The sequence below is a fragment of the Cucurbita pepo genome, chromosome LG01 (assembly GCF_002806865.2).
Source record: "Cucurbita pepo subsp. pepo cultivar mu-cu-16 chromosome LG01, ASM280686v2, whole genome shotgun sequence".
In the NCBI taxonomy this organism is placed as follows: Eukaryota; Viridiplantae; Streptophyta; class Magnoliopsida; order Cucurbitales; family Cucurbitaceae; genus Cucurbita; species Cucurbita pepo.
In genome coordinates, this window is record NC_036638.1 from 1,731,304 (window position 1) to 1,743,514 (window position 12,211).

The 12,211-nt window shown below is 36.8% G+C and overlaps 2 protein-coding genes across 2 annotated transcripts in view; both read right to left on the reverse strand.

Moving 5' to 3' along the window:
* Positions 1–307: 307 nt before the first annotated feature.
* LOC111811388 (leucine-rich repeat receptor-like protein kinase TDR) lies at positions 308–4,285 on the reverse strand. The gene is made up of 2 exons (XM_023698207.1): positions 1,205–4,285; positions 308–918 (listed from the first exon to the last, which is right to left on the reverse strand). Exons 1-2 carry the CDS (start codon positions 3,879–3,881, stop codon positions 518–520), a joined length of 3,078 nt encoding a protein of 1,025 aa, XP_023553975.1. The 5' UTR covers positions 3,882–4,285; the 3' UTR covers positions 308–517.
* Positions 4,286–10,421: 6,136 nt separating this feature from the next.
* Positions 10,422–12,211, reverse strand: part of LOC111778850 (60S ribosomal protein L15-1) — a 2,179-nt gene continuing 389 nt past the window's right edge. The window contains exons 2-4 of the mRNA XM_023658838.1: positions 11,955–12,121; positions 11,038–11,235; positions 10,422–10,860 (exon numbers count right to left, since the gene is read on the reverse strand). Coding sequence (XP_023514606.1) covers positions 10,615–10,860; positions 11,038–11,235; positions 11,955–12,121 — 611 coding nt within the window. The 3' untranslated portion in view covers positions 10,422–10,614. The remainder of the gene's footprint in view (positions 10,861–11,037; positions 11,236–11,954; positions 12,122–12,211) is intronic.

The window sequence follows — 12,211 nt, forward strand, 5'->3', positions numbered from 1 at the left end:
CTTAGGAGCTTCTAGTTTTGATTTTTGTTCTTTTCTTTTCGAGACATTATTGTGATTTGATTATGCTTTGCAAACTTGGTTTGATTTTCCCGAGCCTGTTTAAATGGAATCTCAATCGTTTGAACGTCGTGAAGTTACATTTTTAACACAATGAACGCTGACTCCAAAGAGGGTGGCTCGGTCACAAGGCAAGTCAGTTGAAACGACACCAAATGCCTAAACAGGACAGAGACCTTAACACAAACTTTTCGATCTTCCCTCTGGCACATACGGATTGTCTTACGCATTGAGACGAAGTGTATAGGTCCCTTTAACTTGTTGTACTAGAGTGGCTCATCGTAAAAAGAAGACCGATGGATTATAGCATTTCCTATAATTATATCGTTCGGCTAAAGAAATGGGTGAGCTTTTTCACTATACAATGACCATAACGAAGGACCGACCACGATGTAGGAGGAGAAGGAGCACTCTTAACCTATACCAATCCCCACCAATTGAAAAAGAAAAAGAAACGATATTAACACTCGGCTACTATCTTGTGGTCTAAGAGAACATCAGCAGCTTCGACAGTGACAAGATTCCCAGGAAATTTTCTCTTGGGTTTTGCTTGTTGTAGCATCAAAACGACGTCACGCATCGACGGTCGGTCTGCAGGGTTACGGCTCGTACAAAGCAATGAAATACGAAGCATTTGTATCATTTCTTCTCTGACAGACGCACAAGACCCACTGACATCGTTGTCCAAAACTTGATTCACTCCATCTTTCACCTTAATTTTGGATCTTACCCAATCCACAATGCTATTCCCCTCGCCAAATTCAGAATCCACAGATCTCTTACCGCTCACGATCTCCATCAACACAACTCCAAAGCTATAAATATCACTTTTTTCATCTACTTGAAGCGTGTAGCCGTATTCTGCAAAGACGTAAAACAAGCTTCAAACATAATCCTCTTGGGATTGGTTTAATAAAACACGAAAAATTAGAACGTCCATTTGATCGAGATCGAGTAGCTACAATTGATCCGTTTAGAGACTGAAAGGTCGGTTCGTGTACACTTAATGTATTTTTTAATTTAATTTTTTTTTTGTTGTTGTTAATTTTAAGAATATTATTGAATATTTTTTAAATTTCAGATGTATTTTAAAAATAAACTATATGTTTTTTTAATTTAATATAGTAGAAAAAGAAATTGTACAAACCTGGTGCAATGTAGCCGTAGGATCCAGCGATCACCGACATTGACTCATCGGTCTGGATCAACTTAGCGACGCCAAAATCCGCCACTCGGGCCTCCATCTCACCGTCCAATAAAATATTACTGGGCTTCAAATCGCGGTGCACGATGACTGGATCACAGTCATGGTGAAGATAACAAATCCCCTGTGCCACACCCAATGCAATTTTATACCTAGTTATCCAATCGGCCACCAAATTTTCACCCTTGTTTTTACCGTGCAGTAAATCGTCCAAATTACCATTTGGCATATACTCGTAGAGCAGCATCGTACACTCCTTGTTGCTGCAGCACCCTAACAATCTCACTATGTTCCTGTGCCTCACGTTCCCCAGTACCTCCACTTCCGCCAGAACCCCTCTCCGCCGTCGGATGTTCTCTTTATATTTACCCCACAATTTCTTCACTGCTATGATTTCGCCACCTGGCATCTCCGCTTTATATACCGTCCCAGTGGACCCCATTCCCAGGATCTTATCCGTCATTGACATACACTCTAACACGTCCTCCGCCGTGAAGTTCAACCGTTGAAAGGCGGTTAGTTTCCACGGTCCCGTTTCCTCGTCGCCACCGCCGAATCGACGGCTGTAATTCGCCTGAAAACACCTCGTCCCGGCTACTAATACGAACAATCCGATTCCAAACGCCGCTGCCATTATCCACACGATTGCTCCCGTCGTCCGCCGTGGCTGCTGCTGCCGGACCTCTATCCCGCCATCGGAGAGCGCGTCGACAGCGCAGGGTTTCGCTAGAATCTCGCCGCAGAGACCGTCGTTGCCGATGAATGAAGAAGAGTGTAATCCCGGGAAGATTGTTCCGGTCGATGGAATGGGGCCGGTGAGCTGGTTGTATGATACGTCGAAGCTTTCGATTGTGCTACAGTTTTGGAAATTTGAAGGGATTGTACCTGTGAGGAAGTTTCGTGACAGATCAATGGCGGTAATCGACGGCAGCGTGGAGATCTCCCATGGAATAATGCCGGTTAACGAATTCCTGCTTAAATTCAGCGTGAGTAGCTTCTCGCAATGGCCGAACGTCCATGGAATACTACTGTTTAAATTATTGTCCTGGAGTTCGATCTCGTAGATAGATCTACACCCGACGAAATCGGGGATGCTACCGATGATTCTCGAAGAACTCGCCGAGAAGATCTGTAAGCTAGTCGAGTTCCAGATATTCTCCGGTAAGGAAGTTCCGAAGGCGTTCTGTGAAATGTTCAAGTACTGTAACTTCACCGCATTCCCAAAATCCGCCGGAATCTCGCCGGAGAAGTTATTGTTACTGAAATCGGCGAATGTCAGATTCTCCAACATGCCGAAACCGTGAGGAATCGAGCCGTTAAGGAAATTGTTTTGGATTCGAAGACGAACGAGAGACGTGCAGTTCGTTAAAGAGGCGGGAAGTTCGTGCCCTAATTTGTTGGAAAACAGAATGAGCTTATACAGCTTGTTTCCATGGCAGAGATTTGGAGGAATCGGACCGGAGAGTTGATTCGACGACACGTCGACTTGCAGTAACTTCTCGTTCGAGCCGAGATTCTGAGGCAGTGGACCTGTGAGCAAATTGTTCCATAATCGCAAACTGGCGAGATTTGGAAGATCGCCAAGTGCTTGTGGAATTTCCCCACTCAGATCGTTCGCCATCAAACTCAGCTCTCTTAATTCCTTCAGATTATACAAATCCAACGGAATCGCTCCGGTGAGTTGATTCTCCGACAAATCAAGCTCCTCAAGCGCTTCTAATTTCCCTAAACTTTCAGGAATTTTGCCGGTGATTCGATTCTTGAAGAGAAGCAGATTTTGCAGCTTCGTCATGTTTCCAATGTCCTGCGGCAGAGTCCCGGCGAGATTCGCTCCGGCAATATCCAAGTATTTCAGATTCAACAACAATGGAAATTCCGCCGGAATCCCGCCGGAGAAGGTATTGTAACCGATTTCCATTCTCTCTAGTTTGGTTAAATACGCTAGTTGCCCTGGAATTTGACCATCAAGAGCATTTCCAGCCAAATGCAAATACTTCAACCGTGACAAACCGCCATAACTCGCCGGAATACTGCCATTAAAGTAGCTTCCACCGAGGTTGAGCCATTCAAGGAACCGGAGATGCGCGAATTCTTGCGGTAACGAACCAGTGAAGTTGTTACTGTAGGCATTGAAAACATTCAAGAACTTAAGCTTGGAAATCCCAGGTGGGAAAGTGGAGGTGAAGATATTATGACTAATATCAAGAGTCGTAAGCTGAGTGAGCTCAAAAATGGCGGTGGGGAACGGCCCAAGAAAGCTATTACCACTCAAATTCAAATAAACTAAGCTCGTTAAGTACTTAATTTCAGAGGGAATAAACCCAGTGAGATTCCGACGAGACAAATCCAAGGAGGTAATTTCCGGCGAGTTCTGATCACATCGAACTCCAGACCAAGAACACCAAATCGGGTCATGAAAATCAGCTTTGGAGAAGGTGGGTTTAGGGTCCCAATCAAGAAAGCTCGAAAAGGAGTCTTTAATGGAGGATTTGATAGAAAGCAGAGAGAGAAGTTGAAGGGGCAAAACAGTTGGAGTTGAAGAAGTTGCAGAAAGAAGAAAAGAGATGATGATCAAAAGAACGGCAGAGATCAAGAACAGGAAACTGGAAGCTGCTTTCATGGCTGACGAATTGAATCTTTGGCTGAGCAGAGAGCAGAAGAAGAAGAAGAGACTGAAATTTTAAGGCAAGGAAGAAGATGATGAGTGTGGGAAGTGCTTTTTAGAAGTGCTGCGAGCAGAACACATTTCATGATGATGGTGATGATTGGTTTTCTTCAGTGGGTTTTGGTTGGCGGCCATGGAGGAAGAAGAACACCCTCCCCCATAACCTTAACTACTGGATCTTCTTCTTCTACAACTTTTTTATTTGTTTTTTTTTCTTTTCAAATATTATAAATACAAACAACTGAGGAGGTATAAATTTTTAGTAGTAGTTCAAATAGAAATATTTGATTTACACCATTGGCTACAATAAATTTTGTGACACTCTGATATCTATTAGTTTTAGGTTAATTGATCCCGACAAGTTACGAATTAAGCTAATATATAACGATGAATTTCGTTTTTTTCAAATTACACATTGTTGATCGTGAAATAAACAACTAGGTGATGTTTAATATATTCTTAACGTTTAAGTTTTCTTTTAATTCTTTTAGGATAAGTAGGAATTATAGGAATTAATATATATATATATTTGTATGTTATTATTATTATTAATTTACTATAAAGTATTAGTAACTGAAAAAACAGGCAGGTATTTATTTATTTAAAAAATAAAAATTTTAAAAATTTGAAGAAAAGTAACACATGATGAATCATAAATGAGCACCCTGCTCTTGAGACATGGGAGGCAGCTTTTTTCATAATTTGTCTTCAATAAATTTTTAGCTTCATAATATGTTAGTATTTGCTTTAATTTTTTTAAAAAATTTAAAATTTTAAACAAATAATCGAACTAAAAAATAACTATTAATCTCTCGAGTAATTTCCAATTTGATCTTTTAATTTATTTATAACTCTCGACCGTTCTTTATATATTCGAACATTTTATTAAAAATATATTTATTCCAAGGTTAGAAAAATTTAATAGATTTTTTTATAGAAATATATGAAAATTAATTTTTTAAAAATAATAATAATTTTCAAAAAGAAAAAAAGAAAAGAAAAAGAGAGAGAGAGACAGTTGAATAGTTTAAAAATAAGAGCGTTTGTCATTCATTCCTTAATCCGAACTATGAGTCTATTCCAACAGAATCTGTCTATTTTTTTTTTTTTAATTAAAAATAAATAATAAATAATAAAAAAACATTTTAATTTTATTTTTCCTCCTTAAAACAAACAGTGAGTACGTATGTAAAAGTAGAATATTGTTTTGTCGCATTACGGAAGGGCAGTATGGGAATTTTGAAAAAAACGGTCGGACCATTTTCTGTGTGGTCATAGCTCCTTTGCCGCGCGTGCTTAACACCCTTTCCACCGCTTCCTTTCAATTTTGACCCCTACGCAAATCATCATAGCATTTTGCACCTATTTTTATAATTTTTTTTTAAAATATATATTTTATTCTTTTTCAAAAAAATAAATTCATTTTCCAATTCCAATTTTATCTATAATATTTTAATATTAATAAATATTAAAATTAGTTCATAAAACACAATACACAATGAATTTATATTATATGCTATACAACAAAATTTCAATTTCGTGTGAATTATGATTTTTTTTTAACCAAACTATAATTATATGTCACGAGTTAATCAAAAGTGCATACAAGTTGATATCGTCTGAGCATAATATTATAATTAATAAATTATGAATTGAGCTATGCTTAAATTGACATAATAAAAGAATGTTTTGGTCCCGGGAAATTTGGAACTTTTATTTTTGCGAGACACACTTAAAAGTAAGGCATTTTTGGAAGACACTGTATAAAGCCGCAAGCCTATGAAACAAAATCATCATTACCCATCTTCCATTTCCATTACTAAATTACCTAAATACCCTTCATTCCCTTTGTTCCTTAGAAAGGAATTTGTCCTTTTTTTTGTTCTTTTTCTTTTTTGTCTGAGGGTAAAAAGATGAAGAGGTTATCCATATGGCTTTAATATTACTGATTACTCTATCGGTTTTAGGAGTGAGTGTCCTATTTCTTACTCGGGACTGATTAAGATAACGTGATTATCAATTTTTATAATCATGTCATCACGAGCATAACTCAATTAGTTAAGATATCTCATAGTTCAAATTTGCACCTTAGTGTGCTGTACAAATTGCTGGTAGTCTACCTAATAAAAATCAACGAATATCTTTAAAATTTAATTCGATTCTTATAAATCAAAGAAATCTATCTATGTAAAATTCATTTACTACCTGTCAATCTTATCTTTGTCAAATAAAATCAAGTGACGTTTATCGTTAAAATTCGATGGGTCGAACGTGTTTCAAATGACAAAAATGCCCTTGTTCCCTTTTGTGCAAAAAGAATAGTGGGATGAAAGGGGTAAGACAAAGTGGGGAGGAATTTACCCCACTAAAATCATCCCTCCATTGCCATAGTCTTCTCTTCTCCACCTCCTTTTTTAAGAACTCAATGAGAGAGTGATGAGAACAGAGCATGCCCTAGGCCCAGACCATTCAAATGGGCCTGTGGGGCCCAATTACTTTATTTTAAAAAAATGTGGTGAGGGCCCACCTCCCATTTTGTCTCCTTCATTCCCTTCGCTCCTAAAAAAGAAAGAAACAAGAAAAAAAGGATTTTTTTTTTTTCATTTGTTGTTGTTATTTGTCGTGGCAAGACATGTCTGGTCCCATAATGGCACGTGCATGGCACTGCCTGACAGTTGTGGGCCCCCACCAAGAAATCCAAATTTATCGCATCATTTCACACTCCCACGCCACGCGTGATTTTCTCTCATTTTCCCTTCTCCCTTAAAACTCAAATGCCTCCATTTTTTTAAAAAAAATTATTTTAAATTTTTATTGTGACAATTTTGCCCCTCCCATTTCACTTTCACCACATGTCCTTAGAGATAGTAGCAGACTTGCAACAACACTCACTTCCAAGCAACAAGTGAGTTAAGTCAATTCGTTCTTGCGTCGTCTACGACCAAGCGACGTATGCTCGAGCCTCTGGCCCCAGTTCAAGAAAAAAGTTAGAAAACTGGGACAGAGAGGTTTCGAAAGAGAATTTTGAAAGTAAGATTTGAGAGATTGAAATTGATATTATATGTGATGCATTCAAAAAGACGACAACAACGACTTACAACATATAACTATCGGGTAGGGAGTCGTAACCTCCTCCAAACAAAATGAGAATTTTTCGCTCGTAGAATGCGAGAGTGCTTATTGCTCAAATTCTCAAACTATGACCCGTCGAAGAAAACCACCGGTTAGATTAGATTCGAATCATACATAACGTTTAAACAGAAAATGAAGGAGAGAATGATGAGTATTTTTTTCAGTTAATAAATGAGATTGGAGACAAAGATTATATTCACACAGCCTAATACCCAAAAATTCTAAATAAAAAATAAATAGGAGACAAGGACAGATAACTGGTAGACATCTGTGTACCAGTTTCATGCATCGAATGCTCTAAAAATTTAAAACTAGTTAGAAATGGGCACGAGCAATTTCTCCCGACAATAAAAAAATCTCAGAGTATCCAAAACCTTTTTCTTCTTTTTTTAAAAACTATTATTTATTTATTTATTTTTCTATTATCTTATTTACTAAAATTTATTTTTCTATTAATAATAAGGCATAGTTTTGATTGAATAACTTTAATTTATAAATGGAAATAATGATGTTAGCTTATAACAAACAAAATATAATTATTAGTACTTTAATTATGTTTTTTTTTTAAATAAAAATAAATCTCTTTATGTCATTTAACTAATGAATGTGTCTAACATGCCCAAACAAAAAGCCCCTCCAAACCAAAACAAAATATTTATAAAAATATTTCCAATATATATAAATTTTAATTTTATTGGGTCTAAAATAAATATTTTAATTAGTTAAATTAAATTCATAACATTAGTGTTTAAATTCATATTAATAATTTAATATCATTAAAACATTTAACACATTTTTTATTTTTTAATTTTTACATGAGACATTTATATTTACAATCATGCCATAGGGGGAAGCATGTGATTAAAGGGGTTAATTACATTGATTAGGGTTTGGGATTATTTAGTAAATCTTGGGAAGATTAAGTCAAGATTAAGGGACCCCATAACATCATTATTGCAAATATTAATCAAATGGGCATCTCTACATATTTTGAGAAAGAAGGGGTTAAAATGGAAATTCAAATGATTTAGACCCTTCTTTGCAAAATTAGGGTGGGAAATATGCTCAAATTTTAATATTTTTGTCCTCGTTTGCAATTTTAGACAAATGTTTGGAAAAGTCATATTTGGAGTATAATAACGCGTGACGTAGATAGATATAATTTGAGTCCTTTTTCCTTCTCGTGAACCACAGGAGCACTGAGAGCCCTAGAGAGTGTTGGGTGGAAGTGACTTTTGTGGGTAGAGGTTAAAAAAACAATAATGAGTCATTTTTCCTTCTCACGAGCCACGGGAGAGCTGGGAGCTCAGAGGGCGTTGTGTGCAAGTGACTTTTGTGGGTAGAAGTTAAAGAAAACAATGAGTCATTTTTCCTTCTCACGAACCACGGGAGAGCTGGGAGCCCAAAGGGCGTTGTGTGGAAGTAACTTTTGTGGGTAGAGGTTAAAAAAGAGGATTAATCTTTTTTTCCTTATCGTGAACTACTGGAGCACCGAGAGGCCATAAGGGGTTGAGTGGAAGTGACTTTCGTGGGTGGAGGTTAAAAAAAAAAAGATGATTTTTTTTTCTTCTTGCGAACTACGGGAGTACCGAGAACACCGAGAGCGTTGGGTGGAAGTGACTTTTGTGAGTAAGAGGTTAAAAGTATTCAAAGAAGTATATTATGACCATTGTTTTTAATAAAGAAAAGTTGCCTTGGAAGGATGTATTGTTCTTGAAATATTCTTAATTTGATTATTCTAAAATTTACATAAATTAATAGAAAATTTAACCTCTCATTAAAAAAGGTGAAGAATAAATCAATAGTTTTTTTTTACTAACCATTTGATTTTTTTAATGATGTTTTTTTTTTCTCTAATTAGGCCTCTAATCATTAGATTAGATTAGTGTCTTGTTTTTATTTAGCACTCATTAGAGAAAAAAAAGATGATTTTATTTTTTTATTAGCATATAGTTAAAGCTGTGAAAATGAATTCAAATATTTGATGTGTATTTTGATATCTATGAAACTGTACATAAAGCGTGCGAGCACTTAGCTACTAAAATTGTGAGATTGAAAGGTCTGAAGGACTAAGCTTCATCTAGAATGCAACTCGATTTTCCATTTGAACAACCCTAATGTACGGAAAACAAAGAAGAAAGACAAACAGGTCGTGTAACTTTTTGAAGTGAAAGTAATATTAATGAAGTAAAAAAAATCCAACAAAAACCATACAAGCTCGTGTTTCTTATCTTGAAACTACAGAAACCAAATTTATTTAAAACTACGATATTTATTTAAAACGACGAGCCAAACGTCCCTTAGAAGGCTAGAGGTGAATTAGGTTGGATGTTCATTTTGATGCTTCTTTCTCAAGTGGTTAGTACGTTAAACTCGTGATTTGATATTTAAAAAATAAACCGTGCTTCTGGTAATGATGGATACTGCAATTTGAAGGTGAAAAATAGAGTGAAGCAAGGCTCAAAAACTGTCATCATTTCTGGTATAGAAGATGGAACATAGTTTATGGTGAAATTTGTTGCCCCTAAAGTCTACATCTTAATCATAAGTTCATTCACTTTTTTGTTTCCTTTTTCTCTCCATGCTTTCAAACCTTATAATTACCTCTCCAACACACAAAGCTATGGCATGTGGCCTTTCAATCATCACCTCAGCTCCTTTGCCCCTCATCTTCTACCTTCCCTCTCTTATGCGTGCTTGATTATTCATCGAGCTTTCATTGAGAAAAAATGAAAGAATATCGAACGATACAACAGTACCTTTGTCCATCCTCTTCTTCCCTCTCGCTCTTATGTACAGACCGAGTTTTCCATGAAGGAATACAACACGGCTTAGCTTTTGGTATTCATGTAGCTAAGTTTGGTGTCACAGTACCCAACTTGAGAAGGGGCATAAACAATGTCATTCTAAAGCAAAAGGGCATCCTTGTGAGATGATTATGTGAAGAACAAAGTAAAAAACAATGAAAGAAAACAGGGGGGAAACCAGCAGTTTATGTGTTATCAATGAGGAAGAAGCTTGTTTTTCAGTTGTCAACCACTACGACTTGTTAACAGATGAAAGTATTCCATTGGGAACTAGTGATATGGAAGCCTTTTAGAAAAGATATTGGGAAAAGAAAAGGAGAAAAAGTGCCTTTTTAGAGTGGCCGGCACACTGGCTTTTGTTAGTTTTAGCTCAACAGTGCTAATTTCAAACTCCTGCACAATGGCTGTTAACAAGAACAATTCAGAAGCTCAAGAAGTGATTTCTGGATGAGTTAGAATTCTCTAATGTTCTTGAATTCCCTAATCAGTAACAGACATTGGCATTTTTTGCGGAAAAACTCAAGCTTGGAGAGAAAATAAATGATGAACAAGAGTCTTGCAGTGAAAATAAGAACTCAAGTTTTCTCAAGAAAAGAACCAAAAATGCATCCGCATGAAACACTAGAAAAACCCAGTTTGGCTAACAGTAAAATTAAACAAAAACTTGGAAGAACTGAAGTTTCTTTTTTGACAACCAAGCAATTGAGCAAAATACAAGGATGGGATGGAATCTAATGAGGTCGCTGAGATTAACGGTACCGGCGAAGAGAGAGCGTGTTGTTTCTTTTCCATGTAGCCCTTCGTGAAGGTCTTGCCTTGTGGTGACGATGACCCTTTCCACGAAGACCTCTGTACTTCTTCCCAGCGGATGTGAGACCACGAAGTTCCCTGTGCTTGTGAACAGGATTGCAGATCCAGTTTATTCTTGGATCATTGCGAACAGCATTGTGAGCCACATCAACCAAGATCACTTCGAAGTATTTGTATGTTGAATCCTGCAGTAATGAAGAGAAAATTATCAGAGAGATACTCCAGCAGACTGTTTTCGGGAAGGTTAAGAAGCAACTCTCCTAAACTTCGACTTGTTCGGTTCCATAAGAATAAATACAAGGAATAAGTGTATGTCAATGTCAAGTCCGTTTTATTTCATCTTAATAATAATCGCTTGTTACCTCATTAATCCAGTAGGAGTTGAGAACTCTAAGACCACCCAACTTACGGCCAGCACGTTCCTCGGCAACTGAACGCTTGCTGCGTTGGAACTTCAGCTGGGTAACACCCTGGTTTGTTGGCTTACCATATACAATACCCTTAGGAACAGGCCTCTTCCTTCCACCACGCCTCACACGTACACGGTATACAACATAACCCTACAAAATTGTTGCTAAAATAAGAAAATGCATAATAGTAATTTGTTTCTAATTTGTTGACAAATATGATGAAATGATTGCACTATGTCACTCATGAGGATTCAAATGGAGAGTATCCATGTTTTACATATTCTATATCTTTGTTTTTACGTGTAAGAATAAATGCACACAAGTCGTTCTCTCCTCATGCAAAACAAATATCAGAACTACTTCTAATTTCTCGAGCAATTGCAAAGAAATCTTACTTTCCCCTTATTTCTACTTGAACCATTCATCAAACAGAAACTTTCCAAAGAGAAGAGTGGATACGATACAGTATTTTCTCAATGCAGTTCTAACATTGTTCTTTTCCTAGGGAACCAAATCGTTCCATCCAATTAACAGAAAAAAACATAGTGAAGCAACAATTTTATAACATTTATTTTTAATCAATGCGCACGATTTTTTTTAAAGAAAAGATCAAGAGTAATCCGTGTCAGGCATAAAGAAAAGCACAAGTGACGCATAAACCATAGAAGGGTCGAATGTGAATCACATTCAACTTCTACATGTAAACAAATTATGAAGAAATTAACTCAGGAAATGCGGACAGCAAAAGTAAACAAAACTCAATGTCTTATCTCATTACTTCTAAATTTTTAAAAGATGCCATGAAGTTCAAAACAAGAATCATTAATAAAGCAAGTATCAGAGAGTCAAAGGTGCAGAGATTCATGTACCTGTTTGGCCTTGTAGCCTAATCGACGAGCCTTATCCGGGCGAGTGGGATGCGTAACACGAACGATTGAAGGGTGCTGGCGATATTCCCAGCATCTCACTCTTTGCAAAAACCTCATCACATCGGACTGCTTCTTCCTCCATAGCTCAGATACGTACTTATAAGCACCTGATAAAACACCAAATCAATGTCGAACGCATAACCAGGACTCAAATAACGAACTTTCAAGAATAATTAATAATAATAAAAAAAAAAAAA